General features: G+C 35.1%; 1 protein-coding gene across 9 annotated transcripts in view; it reads right to left on the bottom strand.

Moving 5' to 3' along the window:
• Positions 1-26,560, bottom strand: part of COL24A1 (collagen type XXIV alpha 1 chain) — a 348,320-nt gene that overhangs the window by 189,046 nt on the left and 132,714 nt on the right. For all 9 annotated transcript variants that reach the window (XR_006886072.1, XM_046645896.1, XM_046645897.1 and 6 more), the window contains 5 exons: positions 23,916-23,969; positions 9,846-9,899; positions 8,549-8,593; positions 6,030-6,083; positions 2,006-2,050 (listed from right to left, as the gene is read on the bottom strand). Coding sequence is in view for 8 of the 9 variants with exons in the window: in XM_046645896.1 (XP_046501852.1) it covers positions 2,006-2,050; positions 6,030-6,083; positions 8,549-8,593; positions 9,846-9,899; positions 23,916-23,969 (252 nt within the window). In the remaining variant the exon portion in view is untranslated. The remainder of the gene's footprint in view (positions 1-2,005; positions 2,051-6,029; positions 6,084-8,548; positions 8,594-9,845; positions 9,900-23,915; positions 23,970-26,560) is intronic.

Here is a 26,560-nt window from a genome sequence, read left to right on the forward strand (position 1 = left end):
ACGTGTATCAAATCATCATGTATACTTTAAACATCTTATCATTTTATTTGTCAATTATATCTCAGTAAAGCTGGGAAAAAAACCTCCCAGCATGGTAATACTGGCTTTTGAGATTTGGATTTTGAGTTAGAAGTCTGGGTTTAAATCTCAGTTCAGCAATTTATTAGCCATGTAACTTTGAATGTGTTATTTACTGTGCTTCAGTTTCCTTATTTCAAAAACTGGAATAGCAAGCTGCACCTTTTAAAATTGTTTAAGAAGTAAATGAAATGCCACAATATGAAACATCTCCTAGCATTATGCTTGGCAAATAGCAAATGATCAATAAATGTTAATTTCCCTCCAACAGAAATCCACTACCTGCCAAGACAGTCCATTTCCTCTTTGGACAGCACTGGTGATGGGTTCTGGCACTGTGTGGAACGAATCCAACACTATTAAGTAAATAACACTTTGTTGTTGTTAGTACCCTTGAGTCAATTCTGACTCCTAGGGACCCTATGTACAGCAGAGAGGAACCCTGCCTGGTCTTTTTGCGCCATCCTCTCACCCTCCGGTGCTATATTAGACAATACAATGCTCTGCTGCTATTCACAAGATTTTCACGGCCAATTTTTTTGGAAATGGGTGGCCAGGTCCTTCTTTCCAGTCTGTCTTAGTCTAGAAGCTCCATCATGGGTGACCCTGCTGCTATTTGAAATACTGGTGGCATAGCTTTCAGCATCACAGCAACACAGAGCCGCCACAGTATGACAACTGACAGACACGTGGTGTGCTTCCCCGACTGGGAAACAAACCCAGGCCTCGACAGTGAGAGCGCTGAATCTTAACCACTAGACTACCAGGAAATAACACTTAGAAGCTTGATAAACAAGTGTTATTTTAAGAAAAGATGCTCTTTATTGGTATTTTAATTTTGGCTATTAATTATAATTTATATGTATTTCTTAAGCAATTTGTCACTCAGAAATGGCAGCATTTAACTTCTTTGAGTGACCTTAGAGAAATATGAGTAACAATTATATTTGATGAGAAATCTTGAATAATCTAATTGATATAAATACTCCATCGAAATTTCCCTTCTCAGTAAAAACAAGAACAAAAAGTTCGCGTTCTAGTGAAGTCAGCATTAATTGGCATGGTAATGATCTTTTAACACTAAATGAATCCTCTGTTTTTATTAATAATTAATGACAAAAAAAAAGGTATCTGAAATGTATTGCTGTTTTATTACAAGACCAGAAAATATAACTGTTTACTTAAGCTTATAAAACAAGTTTTTAGAAAATTTTACTTTTATTTAAGTTATAAGATAGGTTATAGGGAATTGAATTTGCTCATTTAACCCATTAAATGGTACCACTTGCTTTGTGACTCTTTGTAAACAAATTCACTTCCCTTGTGTTAATTTAAGTTACCACTTTATATATGTTATGCAGATTAATTTGTTAGAGAATATTTTAGCTGGCTCTCCCCATTGTAGAAAATAAATTTGCTTGTAAAATATCTAATTCAAATAAAACATGAAGCCTCCTACTTTCACAGTAATGTAAATTTAAATAAGTCAAATTTTTTTGAGGAAAGAAATTATAATATGCTTTCCAATTCATTAACTCTTGGTTTACTCCAATCTTTCAAAGCTAAGGAAAAATATCTTCAAACTATTAAACTATTTTACGGTTTGATAACTTGTAGCTTTTTAATACTGAAACATGTTAATGTCAAATTTAGATTGAAATGATCAGAACTAAAATTAAATCAAATATTAGAAACAGAAATGCTCTTGAGATCATAAAAATAACTTACATTGGACAAAAATATCAGTACTGTTTTCTCTCATTTCTCTTTTGTATAGGTTTTATTTGTCACACAAGTGTGTTTAAATTTGCAGTGGATAAGAATTTTGTATTCTGAATTTTATAAGCACAGATCATGGCTAACATGATTCCTAAAAATACTTACAAATGATTTAAAAAATGAAAATAAGAGTATAAAATAAGCTTACTGTTTCCCCAATCTTTCCAATGTTTCCTTGATCTCCTACTTCTCCCTGTTAGTAAAAAATGTAAAGTTGCAAAAATGATTATTTTTCAAACAAGATTACTCATGACATTACTTCTGTTTTTATTTTTAACGTAATTGTTTAGTCATAACTTAGAAAATGGCAAAGAAAATCTCAGTTATTCAAAAATGTTACAGTATTTCTATGCAATGCTGTCTTTCCTCTATTTTCATTCAAACAGTAATAATCTATTTTCTTAAGTTACTTTCTTCTATTTATGGCTTTTAATCACTTTTAAAACACTTTCACAAATCAAATTTTTTTTTTAAGATTGCCACCTGAGCTAACAATTGTTGCCAATCTTCTTTTTGTTTTCTTGCTTTTTCTCCCCAAATCCCCCCAGTACATAGTTGCACATTTTCAGTTGTCGGTCCTTCTAGTTGTGGCATGTGGGATGCTGCCTCAACGTGGCCTGATAGTGGTGCCATGTCCGCGCCTAGGATCCGAACCGGCCAAACCCTGGACCGCCGAAGTAGAGCGTGTGAACTTAACCACTCGGTCACGGGGCCAGCCCCACAAATCAAATTTTCAAAATAAAATATTTATTGGGGTGTAATTTTAAAAGGCAGAGTGGTAGGCATTGTGGAGGATACTAAGAATAAAAATAAAGCCTTTGCCCACAGGGATGCTCTACTTGCTTCAGGAGCTAAGACATCTCATGATGCCGAGCAGAACAGAATACGTGCCACAGGTAGGTAATAACGGAGTTCACAGGAGAGCCACCCCATGGGCTGGTGCGGCTGGGGCTGACTTCACTGGAAAATAATGTACATTCATAACCCTAACCACAATTTTGCAGTCCCTAAAGGTCTGAAAAGCCAGTTTTTCACAACTCATTTGGTGGCAAACTTGACCTAATCTGAATTTATTTGGCAGCAATGCTTTAACTGATCTAGGTGAGCCTATTTATAGTCTTGATTTATTTTGATTAATCTGAATATCCTTACATTTCACCACAGAAATATTAACCTGTCTACTTATGGTGTGCTGTCCCATAGCCTGCTGGCAGTATTAAATAAAATACAGTACATGCACCATATTACTTTTTGAAAATCCAAACACTAATGATTTCAACTAATGGACTGTGAAATTATATTTGGGTTGGGCCCTGAAGAATAGGTGATAGCTACACTGGTGATGAGAAAGGACCAATTTTGGTGGCAAGGAATGGCATGAACAGAAGCTGAACAAAAGCGTAGATGAATGAAAGGTAGAAGATTAAGTTCAGGGTACCACGTATAGTTATTCTGACAGGAATGTACAGTAGACCCCCCCTTATCTGCAGGGGATTCATTCCAAGACCCCCAATGGATGCCTGAAACCGCAGATAGTCCTGAGCCCTATATATACCATGTTTTTTCCTATACAGATAAACAGACCTATGATAAAGTTTAATTTATAATTTAATTTATATATAATTTATAGATTAGGCACAGTAAGAGAGTAACAACAATAACTAATAATAAAATCAACCAATTATAAGAATATACTATAATGAAAGTTCTGTGACTGTGGTCTCTCTCTCTCTCACACATTTAATATTTTTGGACCGCGGCTGACTACGGGTAACAAACTACAGAAAGCAAAACTACAAATAAGGCGGGACTATGTATGATTAAATCACCAATTGCTGTCTAAAAATTAATAATTATATTGCAGTGTGTAGTAGTAAAATGTTAAACTGCACTGAACAATATTGCAGCCACTAATAACATATGGCTACTGAGCATTTGAAATTGGCTGGGCTGAACTGAACTGTGATGTAAGCATAAAATATACACTAGATTTCAACGACTTTGTACAAAAAAAGAATATAAAACATCTCATTAATAATTTTAATGTTGATTACATGTTGAAATGATATTTTGGTATGCTGGGTTAAAGAAAATATATTACTACAGTTAATCTCACCTGTTTCTTTTCAATTTTTTGCTGCGCTTCGCATCTGTGGTTCATATTATATACTCTATTGGATAGTGCTGATTTTTTTTTTTTTTTTAAAGATTTTATTTTTTCCTTTTTCTCCCCAAAGCCCCCCGGTACATAGTTGTATATTCTTCGTTGTGGGTCCTTCTAGTTGTGGCATGTGGGATGCTGCCTCAGCGTGGTTTGATGAGCAGTACCATGTCCACGCCCAGGATTCGAACCAACGGAACACTGGGCCACCTGCAGCGGAGCGCGCAAACTTAGCCACTCGGCCACGGGGCCAGCCCCTGGATAGCGCTGATTTTAAGCACTGAAACCTAATATTCATAATGAGTAATCAACTTGAAATAAACTTTCAAGGACTAAACAAAGTTTCTTTTCAATTTCTGTATGCATTTAGAGAAACAGTAAAGAATAAAGCGTTGCAGTAGGTTGTAAATCATAGTTTTTAACTGACAGTTCATTAGACAGCTTTTATAGAAAATCTGTGGTGGGATAATATATAGATGATTAATTTTATTATATTTTCTCCTCTTTACTCAATTGCCCTCTCAAATTCCTACAAGGGAGATGGACTCTGTGCTTTGTAGTCTTAGGGGAGGTCTGCATTAACAAGCAGAAAGCAGAAGTTGCTTGCAGATTACCAGCATTCCTGCTTTAGTTTTCAGAGAGCCTGAAGATAGGAGAACTGTCCTTGAGGGCAACGAGAGAGAGAGACAGAGAGAGAGAGAGAGAGAGAAAGAGAGAGAGAGAGAGAGAAAGAGAGAGAGAGAGAGAGAGAAAAAGAGAGAGAGAGAGAGAGAGAGAGAGACTATTTTCCCAGGCCCGAGGAGAGAAGAGAGATCCTAGGGTTCTGTGAAAAGTGGTGGCCCTTAACCAATTCCCAAGTGCTCCCCCAGGAGTGCCAGTTTCCCCTAAAGAACTTCCCTCATCTCCTGGGTAACACAGAGGACACCTACATGCTGGTGTGATTCTGGGGAGGAGTCAGGATGTCAATAATCACTGAGATTCAGTTTCTTACCAGTTTGACTAGATGGTAGCTCATAGATGGATTTTTTAGAGCTATCTGGCAGTATGTAGACTAATCTCAGTAAAAGAGAATTAAGTCTTCTGTTTGTCAATACTGTGCTTTGATTTTCTGGGGGTTTTTGCATGTAACTTGAGGGTCAGGTATACTTATTCCCCCAGGATAACTGCAGCCACAGATAGACATGCTGATAAATTCAAAAATATTTTACCTCATATTTCTTTATTAATTGACCTTGAAAAGAGTTTGGCTTTTCCTTAGATTCCAGAGTTATAAAAATGATGAGTTTAACATAAATGATGAACTCTAGCTTTAGGAAATTTAGCAATAATGCTGTGATACTTTTTAATCTTTCACTAAATTTTAAATCTGTATAAATCATCAATTCTTCAAAGTTAATTTCTTTCAGACCTGAGTGCATACATATAAAGCTACTGCATTACTTTGTTGGTGTTACAAAAATCGTACAAAACTTGGAAACAAGGCAAAAAAGTAGGTGACATATCTTTTCAACATCATAAAGGGGTGAAGGCCACCCAGTGACCATCCACGGAATGTACTTATTCAGACTCACTGTATACTATTGGCTAAAGGACCAGGACCCAGACTTAGTGAAGATATATATATATATATATGAGTGTCTGTGTGTAATTTTTTTTTAATGGAGTTATATTGACATGTAGATTTCTGACCAGTGGAGCAGACAGCCCAAAAATTTACCGTTTATTGTCCTGCATCTAACCACAAACTTTAACATTTCTTTATTAAATTGAATATCTATTAAAATACAGATACAGACATAGCCATAGATATTTATAGATAGATGTAGATATAGATATAAAGATAAACAGCTTTTCATATGCTATTTGACGCAGTTTTAACATATTACTGGTTCCCTCATTAATGAGTTGAATAAAACCTTTGACATATGGTCATTTTATACTTTTATAAGAGCCATAATGTTATCTTTTTACAAATTATACATTATAATGGTAATAAAGTCAGCTGCTTTACCTTTAAGCCTTCTGGTCCTGGTTCACCCGCATACCCCTTTTGACCTGGTTTTCCCTAGAAGAGAACAGAAAAAAAGAGATATGTTTAATCATTCTCATTTTTGAAAGTTTCCTAAGATTCAGGAAATTGAGACTATTCTATGAGATGAAACACTCAAAAATTATTTGATAAATGGATTTTATCATACTCATTAACCATTTACCCTATGATGTTTGTCTACTATGTGCAATAATTACAATGTTTTAAGCATGCTGAGGAGGGATGTGAGATCATGAAGGAGAGAAGGAATAATAGAATGGTGGTAGGATCAATAGATTGAAATTCCTACCAGGACTGTTAGATTTCATCACAAGAGACAATGTCTTAGGAAGAAAGGGGATGATGGCTGGGAAGTGAGAAGTTTGAAATTGAACATAAGGAGAGGCTGCTGTCACTGGTAATGACAAGGTAAAGGGTAGGACCACAACAGTTAGTAGTGGAAGAGAGTAGAGGATAAGATCACTGGAGGAGAGAAAGTTAACATCCTGGATATTGGGTGGACTAATCCATAGTACATGGTTTCTAATATCAAACAACTTATACCTCACTACACAAGATTTGCTTAAGGAGATTAATATGCCTCAACCAATGTGTGTGACAAATTCATATCTAGGAGTAGTGCAAGTGTGGCGAGAGATTGCTAAATAGAACACTAATTTATAATATCTACTAGGCATTACAGGTTTGGATTTTATTATTCCTGTCCATTAACAAATACTCTCATATTTTCCTTTCTTAAAACAAAATAAAACGAAACAACCCTCTATTTCTCATTCTGTTTTGACTACATATAAAAACTGCAGCAACTTAAAATTATATTTAGGACTTTCACCCAAAAAGTTGTTCTAATTTTTCCCTCTATCTTGCTTGAAATTATCTAGTGGTTTCCTACCAAGAACAACAAAGAATAAAAAATCATCCCATTATTGTTAAATGTCAGTTGCTCCTAATCAATTTGCACATATAGAAGAAATACACTTGCATCTAAATTATTAGATTTGTCTATAATTACAAAAAATTTTAATAATACGTTTTATTCACACTGTTGGAAAAAGCCTTAGTAAGAATATTTCTTTCATCTTTAATAATGCAATATTCCTCAGGAACTGCAGTATATTAGAAATTATTATACATCATATCTACATTATGGAAAGAATCTCACTGGAATCTGATATCAGCACATTCATAACCTCTTTGAAATCAAGCAATTCAGAGCATAAGTACTGGAGTCATCGTTTCTGGTCCTGCTTAAGTTCTGTCAGACTAGGTTTATGCTGAGCATGTTATGCTTGAGCACATAATATTAAAGCCTTATTTTTATGCCTAAAAAATATGGACAATATCTTGCAGGGTTATTTTCAGGATTAGAGATGATTCATGTGACATACTAACAGCAATACTAGCCCTAAATTGATCTTCAACCAATAGTGGCAGCAATAATAACAAATGTTAAGACTGAGTAGGCAAGAAATGAACGTGGTTCTCCTGTTTTCTAGAAAAGTAAATTTTAAATAAGATCAATTATACTGGGCTCGTATAACAATAGTGTTTCTGTTATATAACTCACCTCACAAAAAATGAAATAAAAATTCTTCTTTCTCTTTCAGTGGGATAGTAGCAGTACATGTGCTATGAGGTAGAGGTGCGAGAGAAAGAATTATTGTCTCCTTAAATGTAAAAATGTTTTAAGAACCTGTATGTTATGATGGCCTCAAGAAAAAAGAATGAAATGTATTTCATGTGACTCTAATAATGCCTCTTAAAATGAATGTGATGCACACACCTTCATTACTTCATGATAATGTAAACTTTTGGGCACGCATACCCAAATTCTTAAATAATTCATTTTCAAGATTTGAAAACAAGTAATTCACATATTACCACAGAATTATCTGAAGACAAAATTTGGCAGAATTTTGTATTTGGCAGAAAATACATCTTATTAGCTTCCCATAATTTTACTGACACACTTAGAAACAGAACTTCCTATTACATTTTGAGAAACTTTATAAATAATTTGCACAAATTACTAAAACCATAAGACTACTGAAGGAACAAGTAAATTAGTAAGCATAATATCATTTAAAATATCCCTAGAAAATTCCAGTTATAGGCCTATTTTATCTGAAGGGATTGTATGGCTATAGTTTGTTCTTGTTTCTGGTTTTGGTTTTTTTGCTGAGGAAGAATAGCCCTGAGCTAACATCTGAGCCAATCTCCCTCTACTTTATACGTGGCTCACTGCCATAGTGTGGCTGACGAGTGCTGTAGGTCCATGCCTGGGATCTGAACCCACAAACCCAGGCCACCAAAGCAGAGTGCGCCAAACTTTAACCACTGTGCCGTGGGGCCGGCCTATATAGTTTGTTTTAATTTTTGTCTTTTGCTATAACTTAAAATTTGGTGCTATTAAAAAACATTTACAGAACAGTAGTTTTATTAAGGAAGCAGTTTTTAAAAATTATTTGTATGATACCTACTCTTGGCCCCAGCTCTCCAAAGGGTCCAATTGGTCCTTCTTCTCCCTTAAAAGAAAATATCAGAACATATCATGGCCTGAAATAAGTATTTAAAATTGTAAACCCTTATGCTCTCTATTTATTCTGAAATCTGAAGCTCATTCTGAGATAAGATGAAAATAATGCTGTGATTTTCTTGTATTTTAGAACTGTGTCACCCCATGATATTTTACTTTTTTGTGTGACAACCCCACATCTACTGTAAGGAGGACATGTACTATTGGGTATTTTAAAATTGGTAGATGATACAGATTACATACAGACAATTGAGAGTGAATAAGAGTGAAACCGACTAGGGTATCACACAATCAGGATTAGGAATCACCGAGACCATGAATTAAGGATACCTTTACCTTCTTGGGCTTAATATATCTCTGACACAGAGAGGAACTCAATAAAGTTCTTGATAGATGGAAATCAAAACACATTGGTATATTAAACAATTACTGGTACAGAGCATGTTTGCTCTTGGGAGATTTTGATACTTCATTCCCTCAACAAATATGTTTTTGAGTCTTAGTTCTGTCTTAAGCCTTAGAGATACAAAAGTATATCAGATCCTACCCAAACGGGGCTTAATGTCTAGAGTTTCTTGACTAATTTACAAGTCCAATATTCTTGGTATCAAATCAGTGATATTGCTTATAAAATATGAAATCTTGTGCATTCTTCTAAGGATCAAAACTGTATGGATGGATAAGAGAATAGTAGAAAGTAGAAAAAATAAAGAATTTTTATACATCATTCTTTAAGAAAATTTAAAAGTAATATTTTTACTCTATTTATTGACATATTTTCTAAATATGCTGTTTTTCACCTTTAAAGGTTGATGTTACCACATCTGAACAACATATACAGACCTCTCTAGAATCACATATTTCATTCTATTTATTTGATTAATGAACGTTTTGCTCAATTCACAATTCAATTAAAATATAATTTATTCGGTCATAAATATAAAGTAGACACAAATAGTAAATACAAATTCTAGTGCATCTGATGAAGATTCTAGGCTCAGGTCCCTCATTCCATGGAGACCACTGATCAAAATCTCCAAAAGCATTCAGAACACTGCAAAATGATTTCAAATCCCATTCCACAACTGTCAGCAGGAAATGGTAATTTGAAACCCTCTATGGAAAGAACTGTCCACACTAAGGCAGTATTTTCTTTAAGCAAAAACTAAATTCCCACAAAAAATAAAAAGGGAAAATTTGAACGAAAAAAATTGCTGACTGGATATTGATTTCCTTCATACCTGAGTTCCTTTGAGACCGGGAGGACCAGGAGGCCCTCTATTTCCAAGGAGGCCCTACAAAAGCAACACAAGCATGTATGGTAAAAACTTCAGCTCAATTAACATTGTTTCAGTCGGCATTAATCTGGACATGGGCAACACTACTTGGTACCATTCATTTCCCATTAGGAAGTTATCAAAATAGGGTGGGTGGGTAGGCGAGCAGAAAACTACAGGGCATCCAAAAGCTGGGAAACAGGATAAATGTATCTTTAAACAGGGTGTTAGTGTTCAAATAACCTGCTCAGTATGTTACTCTTCAACAAGACACTTTTTCAGAAAAAGTACTTCTAAATTTAAAGCAATGAGTTCAGTTGTTAATCTGATAACAGTACAATAAATACATAATAGAGCGTCCACCAATCTGCAAACAGATGGAGGGCATACATAGAGTTATACCCTCTCTTCAGAGACTAGCGCGGTCGGGAACACGTCAGTTGTACTAAATGTTCTTCAACTTATTTCCCTTCTTGGTACAAGCAGGTAAAAAGAGAGGGCAATTTTCAGAAGAAAGTACCAATCTGAACATGATTAAGAATTTCGAGATTAAGAGAAGTCTTTTGTTAAACGGCATGTTGTTAAAAATTACATGCTCACTGAACAAAAATTCATGGAAGTAACTAAAAAAAATCTTCCTATTTCAGAAAATACCCTACAATATCTACTCAAGATGGCAACATTTTTGTTCCTCAGTTCTGTTCTCCCAACTATGCAATGTGCCAGCAAAGTGTTAAGTAAATCTCTTTTAAGAACTACCTTTTGCATTATTGGTTTTAGTTTTATCTAATTTTTAACCATGGTAAATAACTATGCCAAATAGCAAAACTACCCAGATGACTTTGAACTTTACTTTTGGAATGCAGTGGAGTGACAAACTGCATGACAATCCTTCCTTCATGTTATATCTTGCTCTCTCATTGCTTTGTTCTAACAAAACCAAAAAATAAAAAACTCGGTCAGTTTAAAAGTCAGTAATATATTATCACAGGTTTATTATGTACACAGCACCACTCAAGAAACTGCATTGCTTTAGGCAATAACTTAACATTTTTGCTCAGCTTTCTTATTTTTAGTGGGAAGAGACGGATTAGATTATTGAAATGGGCATATGTTGTTTTACGCAAGTCCAAAATATGTTCATCTTTTTTCAGGCAAAAGCATCCTAATTTTCCTCAGGTAAACACTCTTTCTTCACTCTTAGTCCATGTGATTTGAGGGGAGGTGACTCTACCAGTGACTAAATTTAAGGGTGGACATGTGACATGGACCTAAGTCAGTTAGCATATTCTACACCCTAGAAACAGTAACTGGTTCAGTAATGAGCCAAGAATCCAAGTCAGTCTACCTAAGCAAATTTCAAACTACAGTGGAACAATTGAGAAAACAGAATAGCATTAAGGATGATGTAAACCTAAACAGCAGAAAACCATGAAGGGGAGAGAGCCTGAGAATGAGATGAACGAATTAACAAAATGGAGAGAGTAGGAGTGACTGGGTTCTAACATTGTTTGGGGTCTTGGATTCTGTTGTGTTTGAATTCCTAAACTTTTCTCATATTTATATAATCATGTTTAAGGGGTTTTTTTGTTTGTTTGTTTGTTTCTTGGTGAGGAAGATTGGCTCCGAGGCAACATATGTTGCCAATCTTCCCCTTTTCACTTGAGGAAGATTGTTGCTGAGCTAACATCTGTGTCAATCTTCTTCTGCTTTATGTGGGATGCCACCACAGTGTGGCTTGACGAGTGGTGCTAGGTCTGTGCCCGGGATCCAAACCTGCAAACTCCAGGCTGTCAAAGGGGAGTACGTGAACTTAACCACTACACCACTGGGCCAGCCTCTGAGTTGTGTTTTTATTACTTACAACTGAAAGAATATTGATTGCTACAATGATTTCTAACTCTTTTTAATGACGAAAATACTCTTCCAGCTCTCTAAATGATAGGTTTTAAATGTTTAGATAACTGAAGGTAAGGCATCAGAATGCTGTGATATTTAAATTCCACCACAGGACAGCTAATGTTTAATTAATTCATTTGTCACTTCAGTTTCTCATCCAACATTTTATTTTCTACTATGTGTAAGCTTCAATAAACAACACAACGTTAGGCCCTGAGTATACAAATACAAGTAAGACACAGTCCCTGTTCTCAATCAATTCGTAACTTATTATGGATGATGACACTTTAAAATAAAAATTAGTAAATAAGAGTTCTAGTAGAACTAAAAGTATAAGAGAATGTAAATAGGAACTTAGATAAAGCAGCAAAATGTTTTCTGGGAGGGTCAGAAAATTTTTAATGTAGGCAAATAATTTTGTATTGAGTTTTGATAAGCTAATAAGGACTTACAGCTAAAATTAAGCATACACCAAAAACTTATAAACAATACCTGGGGCTCAGAAGACACTGATGAACACAAAGTTTCAGGTTAAAGTGTAAGTGTAAGAAACTGGCTCAGCTCCATATCCAGGGTGTAGCCAGCAGAGAGGGCTGAGTGAGCACAGAGAACTCGGTTCCCTTAGGCTCTCACGGCAGCTGTTTACCCTGCAGAGTGGCATCCCTGACCAAGAACCAAAAGGGAAGCAGACAAACCTGGGTTCCTTTTTCCTTCATCGTCTAAGACCAATTTATAATCTTAAGGAAATAATAAAAGCTGAATTAAGAAAAGAAAACCCCATTCATATGCTATTTACAAAAACACACCTAGAATAAAAAATACAGGAAAATTTAAAGTCCAAAAAATGGGAAAAAAAAATATGCAAGGGATTTACCCACCCCAAAATAGCTGAAGTAATTATGTTAATGTTAGATCTAATTGACTTTAAGATAAAACAGATTATTAGAGTTAAAAGGGTCACTAAATAATGATAAAAGGCTAGGTTCATCAGGAAGGGATAAAAACTCTAAATTTTTACGCATCTAATTACATAAATTTGACATTTATAAAGTAAAAACTGATAGATAAATAAAGATAAATTGAGAAATTTACTATTAGAGAGGGACATTTTAACACATCTCTCTCAGAAATTAGTAGGTCAAGCAGATAAAAATTGTAGGAATAGAGAAGACTTAGAAAGCAAAATTAACAAACTTGATTTACTGGCCATACGCAGAACACTGAATCCCTAAATTAGAGTTTACAGAGTCTTTACAAGCACACGTGGAAGATTTGTGAAAACTAACCACAAGAAAGTCCATAAACGACTATCAATAGTGTTATCAATTAAAAAATTATAGTATATCTATACAGTGGATTACTATACAGCAGTGAAAATGAACAAGGTATAATTAGACACATCAACCTAGAACAAGTTGAAAGGACAAGATTGAGTCAAGGAGCAAGTCACAGAAGAATATGTCTAGTATGATTCCATTTACATGAATTTCCAAAACAAGTAAAACAACAAATATTATAAGGGTATATACATAGATGATAAAAGTATGGCAAAAACAAGAGAGTGGTTACTTGCAAAAGCAAGAAGGGAAGAGAGAGATATCATTAGTGAGGGACACACGCCAGGCTTCCAATGATCTACTTCTTAACATTAATAGGGTTTGTTTTATTATTGTTGTTTGCACTGCACATATTTCACATTTATCATATGTTAAACACACAATTGTTTTTAAATTTAAAATGAACAGAATCTAAAATCGAGTCTGGATTTGAATTCTAGCTTTGAAGCTTACTAGAGATATGACCTGAGTTCCACTATCCATAGAATCATGTTACCATCAGCACCATAAGGTTGTTGTGATAAATAAAATGGTGCTTGGAATACAACAGAGACTCAATAAATATTAGTTTCCTTCTCCTCGTGTAGCACACATTGATTAGCGTTTGCAACAGTCTCTGAACTGACATTTCACTTATCTGCCCTATACATTTACCACATTCATATGTATAATTTACTATTATTATTCTTCCTAAAACACCTCTTTCATCATCTCACTCCTCTCAAAATCTTCCATAGAGTAAAAGAGTAGACCTTTTTTATGCTACTAAAGTTAAGTTATTATCAGCTTAAAATAGATTGCTATAAGATATTTTATGTAAGCCACATGGTAACCACAAATAAAATATCTATAAAAGATACACGAAAGAAAATGAGAAAGGAATTAAAGCAAGTTACAAAAAAATCAACAAAACACAAGGAAGACAGTAAGAGAAGAAAAGAGGGTCAAAATAGCTACAAGACAGAAAATGATTACAATTAACAAAATGGTAATAATAAGTCCTTCCTTATTAGCAATCACTTTAAATGTAAATAGATTAAAGCCTGCAATCAAAGGATGTAGAGTGGCTGAATGGATAAAAAAAGATCCAACTATACGCTATCTACAAGAGACTCACTTTAGATTTAAGGGCACACATAGGATGAAAGTGAAAGGATGAAAAAGATATTCCATGCAAATGATATCCAAAAGAGAGTAGACATGGCCATACCTATATTAGAAAAGATAGATGTTAAGTCGAAAGCTGTCACAAGAGACAAAGACATTAACTCGTGACAAAAGAGTCACTTCACCAAGAAGTTATAACAATTATAAATAAATATGCACCCAATATCAGAGTACCCAAATAATGCAGCAAATATTGATAGAATTGAAGGGAGAGATAGACACCAACACAATAAATGCAAAAGATTCCAATACTGTACTTCCAATAATGGATAGGACGACCAGACAGAAGCCCAATAAGGAAACAGAGGACTTAAATAACACTACAGACCAAATGGACCTAACAGACGTATACAGAACATTCCACTCAAAGCAGCAGGATACACATTCTTTTCAAGTGCATACAGAACGTTTTCCAGCATAGATCACATATTAGGTCACAAAACAAGTCTTAGCAAATATAATAAGATTGAAATTATACCAACCATCTTTTCTGACCTTAATGGAATGAAACCGGAAATCAATAACAGCAGGGAAACTAAAAAATTCACCAATAGATGGAAATTAAACAATGCACTTTTGAAGAACCAATGGATCAAAGAAGAAATCCAAAGGGAAATTAGAAAATATCTTGGAAGACAAAAAAACCAAAAACACAATATACCAAAATTTATGGGATGCAGCAAAAGCAGTACTAAGAGGGAATTTTATAGTGGCAAACACTTACATTAAAAAAGAAGAAAGGAGGGGCCGGCCCCGTGGCTGAGTGGTTAACTTTGTGCGCTCTGCTTTGGTGGCCTGGGGTTTCGCTGGTTCAGATCCTGGGTGTGGACATGGCACCACTCATTGGGCCATGCTGAGGCAGCATCCCACATGCCACAACTAGAAGGACCCACAATTAAAAAAACACCCAAAAAAACGATAACTATATACCAGGAGCTTTGGGGAGAAAAAGGAAAGAATAAAAAAATCTTAAAAAAATAAAGAAGAAAGGGGCCTGGCCTGGTGGGGTAGTGGTTAAGTTCACATGCTCTGCTTCAGTGGTCCAGGGTTTGTGGGTTTGGATCTCACATGCGGACCCACACATCACTCATCAAGCCATACTGTGGCAGTGTCCCACATACAAAATAGAGGAAGACTGGCACAGGTGTCAGCTCAGTGACAATCTTCCTCAAGCAAAAAGAGGAAGATTGGCAACAGATATTAACTCAGAGCGGATCTTCCTCACCAAGAAAAAAAAAGAAGAAATCTCACAGAAACCACCTAAATACACCTCAAGGAACTAGAAAAAGAAGAACAAATTAAGCCTAAAGTTAAGAGAAGGAAGGAAATAATAAAGACTAGAGCAGAAATAAATGAATAGAGAATAGAAAACCTAAAGAAAATATCAACAAAACTAAGATTTGGTTTTGTGAAAAGATCAACAAAATTGACAAACCTTTAGCTCGACTAAGACAAAAAGAGACAAGATTCCAATAAATAAAATCAGAAACGAAAGACAGCACATTAGAGTTAATACAACAGAAACAAAAAGGATCAGAAGAGACAATACAAACAGTTATACACCAACAAAATTGATAACTTAAAAGAAATAGATAAAATTCCTAGAAACATACAACCTACCAAAACTGAATCATGAAGAAATACAAAATCTAAACAGATCTATAACCAGTAAGGAGATTGAATCAGTAATCAAAAACCCCCTTAACCAAGAAAAGCCTAGGACCAGATGCCTTCACTGGAGAATTCTACCAAACATTTAAATAAGGATTAATGTAAATCCTTCTCAAACTCTTCCAAAATATTGAAGAGGAGGGAACACTTCCAAACTCATTTTATGAGACCAAAGGCAGACAAAGACACTACAAGAAAAGAAAATTACAGGCCAATATCTCTGATGAATACAGATGCAGAAATCCTCAAAATAATGCTAGCAAAATGAATTCAACAGCACATTAAAGGATAATATGTCATAACCAAATGGGATTTATCCCAGGGATGCAAGGATTGTTTAACATGTAAAAATCAATCAATGTGATACAGCACGTTAACAGAATGAAGAATAAAAATAACATGATCATCTAAATAGATGCAGAAAAAGCATTTGAGAAAATTTAACACCCTGTCATGATAAAAACACTCAACAAACCAAAAACTGAAGGAAAATGCCTTAGCATAATAAAGGCCATACACGAAAAGCCCACCGTTAATATCACACTCAACAGTGAAAAATTGAAATCTTTCCTCTAAGATTAGGATTAAGGTAAGGATGCGCACTCTCACCACTTCTATTGAATTCTTAGTTGGAGCAATTAGGAGAAAAAAGAAAAAAAGACACCCAAAAGAAAAAGTAAAATCTCTGTTTGCAGATGACATGGTTTTGTGTGTGGAAAATCCTAAAGATTCCACAAAATCTGTTAAAACTAAAATGAATTCAGCAAAGTTGTAGGATATAAAATTGACATTAAAAAATCACTTGTTTTTCTGTACATTAACAACAAACAATTTGAAAAGGAAATTAAGAAAACAATCCCATTTATCAAAGCATCAAAAAGAATAAAATACTTAGGAATAAACTTAACTAAGGAGATGAAAGCCTTGTACACTGAACTACAAAAGATTGCTGACAGAAATTAAAGAAGACTCAAACAATGGAAAGACATCCCGTGTTCATGGATTGAAAGATTGAATATTGTTAAAATGTCCATACTACCCAAAGCAATCTACAGATTCAGTGCAATCCCTAGAAAGATCTTAAAGGCATTTTTTGCAGGTACAGAAAAAACAATCCTAAAATTCGTATGGAACCACAAAGAACCCTGAATAGACAAAACAATCTTGAGAAAGAAGAACAAAGCAGGAAGCCTCACATTTCCTGACTTCAAAACATATTACAAAGGTACAATAATCAAAATAGTTTGGTACTGGCATAAAGACAGACATAGACCAATGGAACAGAATAGAGAGCCAAGAAATAAACCCATGTGTATATGCTCAAATGGTCTTTGACAAGGGGGCCAATACTACACAATGAGGAAAAGACAGTCTCTTCAACAAATGGCGTAAGGAAAGCTGGATATTCACATGTGAAAGAATGAAATTGGACCCTTATCCTACAACATAGACATAAATCAACTCAAAATGGATTAAAAACTTAAATATTAGACTTGAAACCATAAAACTCCTAGAAGAAAACACAGGCAGAAAGCTCCTTGACATCAGTCTTGGTCATGATTTTTTGGATTTGAGACAAAATCAAAGGCAACAAAAGCAAAAATAGACTAGTAAGTACTTCTTCACAGTAAGGAAAACAATCAACAGTGTGAAAAGACAACCCATGGAATGGGAGAAAATCTTTGCAAACCATAAATCTGATAAGGGTTAACATCTAAAATATATAAGGAACTCTACAACCCAACAGCAAAAACCAAATAGCTTAATTAAAATGAGCAAAGGACTTGAATGGACATTTCTCTAAATAAAACATACAAATGGTCAACAGGTATATGTAAAAATGCTCAACATCATTAATCACCAAGGAAGTGCAAATCAAAGCCACAATGAGATATCACCTCACACGTATTAAAATGGCTACTGAAAACAAAGAGGAGCTGGCCCTATGGCTGAGAGGTTAAGTTTATGCACTTCCCTTTGATGGCCTGGCGTTCAATGGTTCAGATCCTGGGCACAGACCTACACACTGCTCATCAAGCCATGCTGTGGCAGCATCCCACATAGAAGAACTAGAGTGACCTATAACTAGGATATACAGCTATGTACTGGAGGAAAAAAAAAGAAAGAGAAAGATTGGCAACAGATGTCAGCTCAGGGCCAATCTGCCTTACCAAAAAGCATACAAAACAAACAAGCAAACAGAAAATAACAGATGTTGGCAAGGATGTAGATAAATTGGAACCCTATGCACTGTTGGTGGGAATATAAAATGATGCAGCCACTATGGAAATCAATATGGAGGTTCCTCCAAAAATTAAAAATAGAACCACCATATGATCCAGCCATCCCACTTCTGAGTATTTATCCAAAAGAACTGAAAACCAGATCTCAAAAAGACATCTGCACTCCCATGTTCACTGCAGCATTATTCACAATAGCCTATAGATGGACAACCTAAATGTCCATCAGTGGATGAATGGATAAAGAAAATGTGGATTTTTGAACTACTGCACAATGGTCTATTATTCAGCCTTAAAAAAGAAGGCCTGACATATACTACAACATGAATAACCCTTGAAGACCTTATGCTAAGTGAAATAAGCCAGTCACAGAAGGACAAATAATGCATGATTCTACTTTTATGATACATCTAAGTAGTCATACTCATAGAAGCAGAAAGTGGAACAGTGGTTGCCAGGGGTTGGGGTAGGTGGAAACAGGAAGTTGCTGTTCAGTGGGTATAGAGTGTCAGTCATGCAAGATGAAAACAGTCTAGAGACATGCTGTATGACAATATGCATGTAGTTTACAATACTGTACTGTAAACTTAAAAATTTGTTGAAAGTAGATTTTACGTTATGTTTTTACCACAATAAAAAAAAACCTTCCATTGGGCTTACTAGCATTCGAACTTCTCAACTTTATATTTAAGATCTGTCACAATCTGCCTCCTAACTTTTTTTTTTAAAGTTATGTAGGTTTACTCCCACCCTCTATTCTTGTGTTCATTTTGTACTTGTTGTATAGAATTTCTCAGCCCTTGACTTTACTTGGCCAAATCTAACCCATCCTACTTAAATCTTAATATCTCTATGAAGTCTTTCAGAAAATGGCCACATAAGTTATTCTCTCCTCTGAGCTCCTTATTATTCACTTATCACATGCTGCCTAGTTACGCTTTTTAACTTTTCTGGAAATCTAAAATTTCCAGAGGATTACAAATTCCTAGAAGATAAAAGACCATGTTTTAATCTTGTTTTCAAGTAACTACTTAATACACTACATTGCTTATTGTACAAACTCAACAAATATTTCTCAGCTGACTAAATGCTGCCTGGAAAATAAAATGATTAATATAAGAAATCTGTGTATAAAATCTTGATCTAGCTTATGCAACGTGAATCTTCAGGGGTGGGGTGAGGTGATCTCGGAGCTCTATTTAGAGTTATGCATTTTCCTCTTACGAAGATAGCTCATCTCTATTCAGATAAACACATGACATATTTTAATAATTCAGTACAAAAGTTATTTCCATATATTCTATAACACAACTTCACAAATGGTAGTTTCTCTCTAAAAATTTATCAGGGATGATATACAACAGGCAATAACAGCCTGTTTTACCATCCTTAAATCCATAGCCAAAGTAACAACACAAATCATATGGCAACAAATAAATTATTCCTCTGTTTACAGAGAACAGAGAATATTTATGGGGTACTCACTTTCTGCATTAAGCAGAAAAGGATGTGGTTTTGCTAATGTTATGGGATGCTTGAAAGCAGACTGCCAAATTGGGTAGCTCTCAAGAAGGCTTGCTGAAGTATGTTTTGTATTTATATATACATATACACACACACACAATCCCACAATCAACAGAACCATAATTAACACAAGCTTCCAATCTTAGTTTGAGGTTGTTAGTCAACTGGCAGAAAATGAAGAGAAAATAAAAGTCTTTAGAGCTGTGCCAAATTGCTCTGGAAAGAACCCAGTTTGTTTGCAAACAGGATAACCAAGTACTTCGAGTGCACATGATTTTCTTGATGACCACTTTGTATAGCCTCAACAGAGCTGTAGTAATTTGTATTGTCCCCACTTTTCAAAGAAGACACGTATATGGAAATAAAGGAAGTTTTAAGATGCTTCCATGATATAGTGTACACAACTAAAAAAACACAACATGCTAAAAGGGTCAGTATGTTTGACTCTGTTTTTTTCTTGTTTCTAGAAACAATCTCAAGGCAAATAGGAAGGACCTAGAAGAGAGATAAAAACATAAAATTGTACTGCTGTTCCTTGAAGAATTTTCTGGTTCTTTTGATAAAATTATCTCTTCTAAGATATTATTTTAAAATTCAGTGATGTGTACAAAGTCAATCAGTACCATCATGTTGGTACTGATGAGGGTACAAGCTCGTGTTTATGGAATAAATTTAGATAAAGTAATCCACAAAGAAATTATTACCCACTGGAAATTCAACCATTGGTATCTATTAAAATGTCTGGCTTTCTGGTCTTTTGTCCCACTTTTAAACATCACAATTCTAAGACAAAAAAGAAGTAAGTAATGAGAAGGAAGTTTTAAAGATCACTATTGCAATAACATACAAGAGATCAGCTGGTTTTCTTCAGTTCTCTGACTTTTTTTTTGCCAAAACTTCAAGAGAAACAAAATTTCCAAATTGAAAAGAATTTAGAAAGCTATCTGGTTCTTCATCCACTATGATACGCATACTTAAAAACATTAAATTCAATGATCACTTCCCCTTGAAGTAATTCCCAATTCCCTCAGGCAGAATCTGTTGTTCAATCCTCCAGGCTCTCCTAGCACTTCACCAGCTCTTTTATACAGCACTCCTTACATTTTGTGATGATTTTTTTGGTATCTCTCGCTAAACTGTAACCCAATCCAGGGGAGGGACCATAGTTTAGAAATCTTTACAAACCCACATTTAGCACTTGGCCTAACACACAAAAGAAACAATAAATCCTAAATGAATGAATGGATAAATGAATGTGTTTATATATGCATCAAGTTCAAGTTCCTAAGCATACAGTAGGTGAAGGGCTAAACTGGACATGAGAAATTCTCAACTCCATTCTCTATAGTCTGTCTCTCTTTCTCTCCTTTTCAACATCCATTCATAGTACTATTTCTACTTTTGGCCTTGCTTTACTATTAGATATTGATTATTTCTACCCTGAGGTCAACCAGGTACCTCAAACTAAATACACGTAGAATCCAACTTCTTCCCTTCCCCATCCTCCAAACCTGCTCCTCCTCCTGAGTTCCCTATTTAAGTCAATGACATCAGTAACCCAAAGTATAGTCTCAGTTTTATCTTTGACTTCTCTTTCTCCCATCACTTTCATTTAATCAGTTACCAAGTTGCATTGTTTCTAGTTCCAAAACAGCTTTGAAATACAATCATTCAATCAATCATCCATTCAGCCAAAATCTATTGCTTTTTTATTATGTGCTATGGATATTATTATGGTTATTGTGATGTATATAAAATCACTCTCTTCTCTCAAAAAACTTACAGTCTAATAGAGAGATAAGTAGATCAGTAGTTATATAAGATAAGTGCTTGATAGTTTTTTTTTAGGGACTACAGAGAAAGGCTATCTCAATTACATTTGGGAAGAACAGGGAAAGCTTGCTGGACAACGTGGTATGTAAGGTGTAGGTGTTAGGTAGATGAACAAGGGCATAGAAAGGTAGAGAGATATCCAGACAAAAGGAACAGCACACAGGAAGCTGTTAGATTTAAACAGGCATGGCATGGTCTGGTATGGTAAATAGTTTGGCTGGAGTAATGCTTTTGGAAGAGTGATGGTAGATGTGACTATATGACTACAGAGTTAGAGAGAGAGGGTAGGTCATAAAGAGCCTTGTGTAAAAAGTAAAGAAGAACAAGCCTTAACCTGGAAGCTGTGGAGATAACTGAAGAATTTAAGCACAAGAGTGACGTGATGTGATCTATACTTCACAAAGATTATTCCATCAGCAGCTTTGAAGTAGATTTGAAATGTCACACCAGAGGCAGGAAGAATTGGAGGAACATTACACTAATCCTGGTGAAAAATAAAAAGGACCTAAACTACAAATTGGCAGTGAGAATGGTTTTAACGGCAAAGAGGGGAAATTCTGAGTCAAAGGAAAGATGAGGGTAAAGGTGATAATTGATGGCATGAGGTCATTCAGGAGTCAAGAGAAGAGTCCGATGCAAAACATATGTGGAACTTGAATACCAAGGAGGAGGAGGAATTCTACCTCTCTGCAGACATAAAGGAAAGAAGAAACATCGCTGGATACAGGGAAAGTTTGTAGGTGGCCAGTAGGGTTGCCAGATAAAATACAGGATGCCCAGTTAAATTTGAATTTCACATAAACAACAAATAACTTGTAGTACAAATATGTCCCAAATATTGCACCTCCATCCTCTCACAATTTCCTTTTCCTGAATGCCATACAACCCACTTGTCTGTTTGCAAACTCCTACTCATTCATCATGTCAGCTCAAGTGCTACCTTCTCTACAAACTGTCATCTGAGTCCCCTAACCCAATGCTTGCACAGTATTACATATTATATATTATCCATATGGTTATTATAAAGGTTTTCCTGCATATCTTTCTCTAGATTGTAGGTTTCTTGAAAGTAGGGATCAGGACTTTTCATCTTTGTAGCCCTAGGGTCTAATACAATGGCTGTCACATGAGGCAGCCAATAAATATTTGCTGATTGAATGAATGTCCTGTTTCAGATCTTCATAATTTCTTTTCTAGCTTTTTCCAGCTCTTCTCCTTGGCTTCAATTTCTCTATTTAAACTATCCTACATACTGATTATAAGTATATTTTTAAAACATAAATCACCTAGGACACTTTACTACTGAAATATCTTTGATTACTTCATGATGCCCACGGATAAAGTAGAAATTCTGCAGCATGGTGTTGAACGTTCTCCACAATTTAATCCCAAAGCTAAGTGGTTAAGAGGTAAGACTTTGAAATAATATCTGGGTTAAAATCCTGGCTACATCACTTGATGGTTACGTGACTGTGAGGGAATGACCTAACCATCTGTAGAACGGGGATAATATCTATCTCACAATGCTGTTGTGAAGATTAAATGAGATGTCTGTAAAACATTTACTATAGTACTTGACACTGTAGTGACCTAACAAATATAGCTATTATTAATATTCTTTCCAGCTTCATCTCCTATCATTTCCGCTCTACTCATAATGATAACCTTCCATAGCAGCTATACTTCATAACCTGCCAATTCTCCAAACTTCAGCCCATTTCATCCTTCCATGTCTTTATTCACAATGCTCTATTTGCTTACAATGCTCATTCTATGTCAGTTGCTTGGCAAAGTCTGGTATTTAAAACTTTGCTATAGATAATTTCTAGTATATATACGCAACAACAGTAAAGAAAGTTAATAATTCTTAGGTTTCTTCAGGTATTTTGTGCTATGTATAACTTCCAGGACACACAGGCTCTCTTTTATTTTAACGAGTGGATAGTCAATGGGCCCTAGAGTGTTTTAGTGATCAGAAACATTTACTGCATGATGTAACTTTTTAGTTTTTTGGGGTTTTTTTCCATCTGCTCCAAGAAATCTTTTTTTCAGTGATTTATGTGCTTTGCAAATACGGTCACCCTCATTTAAGTCCATACCAAACTAGGAAAATCATTTTCAAAGACCTGAATCCAGGAGACTGGATAACATACTCTAACTAAGCAAAGGGCACCAAAGGAACAACCAGACATGCAAACTACTTAATTCTCTTCAAACAAGCTGTACAAAGTTTATTAAATGCAGCTGAGACAGGACAAAAATATCCAGAAATATGATATTCCTAAAATCTTTACCCATTCTTTGAGATTTGAGATTAGACAACTCTAGGTATCATAGTTTTTTTTTTCTTTTTTTTTTTTTACCTTTGATCCTTCAGGGCCATTTTGTCCAGGAATCCCAATATCTCCTGGAAAACCCTAGGGAACATAAAAATGTACAGAGTTTATTCCACAGCAAATTACTTTGCCTTTTTTTCCCTTTCAAATTTCCCATTGCCTTTCTTTCATGCCCAAAGCAATTCATACTCCTCAAAAACTCAGTATTAAAGATTTTTAGGCAGTCATCTAACATTGGAATACAAAACTTACAAAGTTTATTAAAAGAGAATTTACCAGTTATTCAAGAACAATCCTCAGACCAAAGAAAAGCCTCTAATCTAAGAGACTGGAAGTCTAAGAGTCTAAGAGATTGAAGGTCTTATTCAAACATCTTCCACAACTTGGAAGAAATGCAAAAAGGTATGTAACAGGTCCTTTCAACATGATGTGGGAGGGACACAGGGTCGCTAAGAATTAGGTAAGTGTACTCTGTTAGACTCATGCCTTACTAACTTTATGTTAACTTGTAGATTTTTTGTTAGGTAGAGATACAAACAATTTCTGTCCAGTGAAAAAAATAACCCCAAAGGTTATGGCTTAATATATAGGATATTAATCAGTTATGTATCTAACTCAACTGTATTCTAACATTCTCACATTTAACTATCTGTAAATACTTAGCTCCTCAAATGCTGTTTGAACTCATCTTAACATCTTACTGGTTCCATCATTAATGAGTTGAATAAAATCTTTGACCCATGTTTACTTTATATTTGCCTGAGAAGCATAATTTTACCCTTTTGGAAATTATACTTCAGCAGTCTAAAACAGTAGCTCAAGAAACAGAAATGGACTATAGTGTTAAATAAAATCTGTACTGAGAAGAAGCCTAGAATTGTTGCTCTAAAATGGTTAGATCAATATTCTTGCTGAAATAATGAATAAGAATGTGATTCATCATGATTTGTTTCAATAATGATAATAAGCTAATGATTGTAGTTTTACTTATATTAATTTTGTCACAGATAAAGCTGTTTCAGAGTTTCCCACTGACATGGACAAAGGAATAAAAAGTAAGACAAGTACAAAATTAGCATCTTTAAAAGTAAAGAAGGCTGCAACTAAAATAAGAATGTCAGCCAGAAAAGGTAGTTCAGTGGAGGGGTAAACATCATGGGAATAAAAATGCCCACAGTAATATGGAACAGTAAGGTTGATTCTGGAATACTCATCCTGGAAAGAAAAACAACTCAAAAGAAAATGATACCAACTCATCCAGTCTGGATTAGGACAGAAATGCCTTGACTCCGATTTAAAACTTGGATTCTGTAGAGAAAAACATTACTTGGGGACATTTCTGGCAAGAGAAAAAGCAATAGTATCAGAAAGCCTGGTTACAGGATCAGATTTCTGGAAGTTTTGGAATAGAAGATGTTTAACACAGACTTGCTGATGGCTTTTCTAATTAAAGGAAATCAGATTCACCTATGCTAATATTTGTATATATGACAACTTAAAAAACTTAGATTCTTTTCCTGATAATTTCATATCCTTTGTAACACATCCTTTGTTAGTAAGTTTAGTGGGGGAAAATCCCTGTGAACTTGAATCAAGACACTTCTGTTCTAGTTCCTGGTGTAATACTAACTAGTCATCCAAAATAGAACTCATTTCTTTCTTGCATTATAGCCACTCTTCACCCTGTGTTCACTATTTAAGTAAAACTTACCTCTATCCACCAGTGTCCAAGTCAAAAATCTGTACATCATTTTAAATGTTTCTTTTTCCCTCACCACCACCACCTTCCAATTGTTCACTAAAGTCCTGTCAGTTCCATCTCCTAATGCCTGTCAATTTGAGCCACTTTTCTCTGTACCCTTCTCTACTACCATACAGTAAGTCACTACCCCTAGCTTCTAAACCAGTCTCCTTTCTTTTCTTCATCTTTCCATCCCCTACACAATGCATTTTTCACTCTGTAGTGCATTCTATGCAAATCTGATCATGCTACTTTGTTAATGGCCTCAAAATAAAATCCCAATTCCTAAAAACATAACTTACAGGGGCCTTCACAAATTGGCCTCTACTTACCTCTCTATTCTATCCTCTTCCACCCAAAACTTCAGTCACTGAACAACTTTCACACCCTGAAAGTATACATTCTCTTTCACTTTGGGGCTTTTGCACATACTGTTTTCTCTGCCTTGAATTATTTTCCCTTATCTTTCTTCACCTGGAAGGCTTATGTTTTAAATAGAGGATTGACTATGTTACTTGCAAATCTTTCTTTGACCTCTAACTTTAAGTCAGATTCCTTCTAAGAACTCTCACACCATCCTGGGGTCCTACAGGTCACTTAATGTAGCATTTTGCCTTGTTTCATTTTCCTCATCAGATTGTAAACTCCTTGAGGCAGTTTTATATCTTATTAACAACCATATTCCCAGCAACTAGTACAACACTTGGCATAAAGTAAGTGCTAAAAAAAATGATGTTTTTGTTTTTGTTTTTGTTGAATGACTGGCTTGTTTGTTTCTTTTGGAAAAAAAGAAAAGGAGATGTCTGGTGGCTATTTTTAGCCCCCAGGGTACTGATTTACAACCACTGGTTCAGAGTGTCCCCATGGATAAATTCATAGTTTCTGTCCATCCTCCAGATGAGCCTGGAACACCCTGTCATAGCAGAAATCA

This window comes from Equus quagga, chromosome 18 (genome assembly GCF_021613505.1).
Source record: "Equus quagga isolate Etosha38 chromosome 18, UCLA_HA_Equagga_1.0, whole genome shotgun sequence".
In the NCBI taxonomy this organism is placed as follows: domain Eukaryota; kingdom Metazoa; phylum Chordata; class Mammalia; order Perissodactyla; family Equidae; genus Equus; species Equus quagga.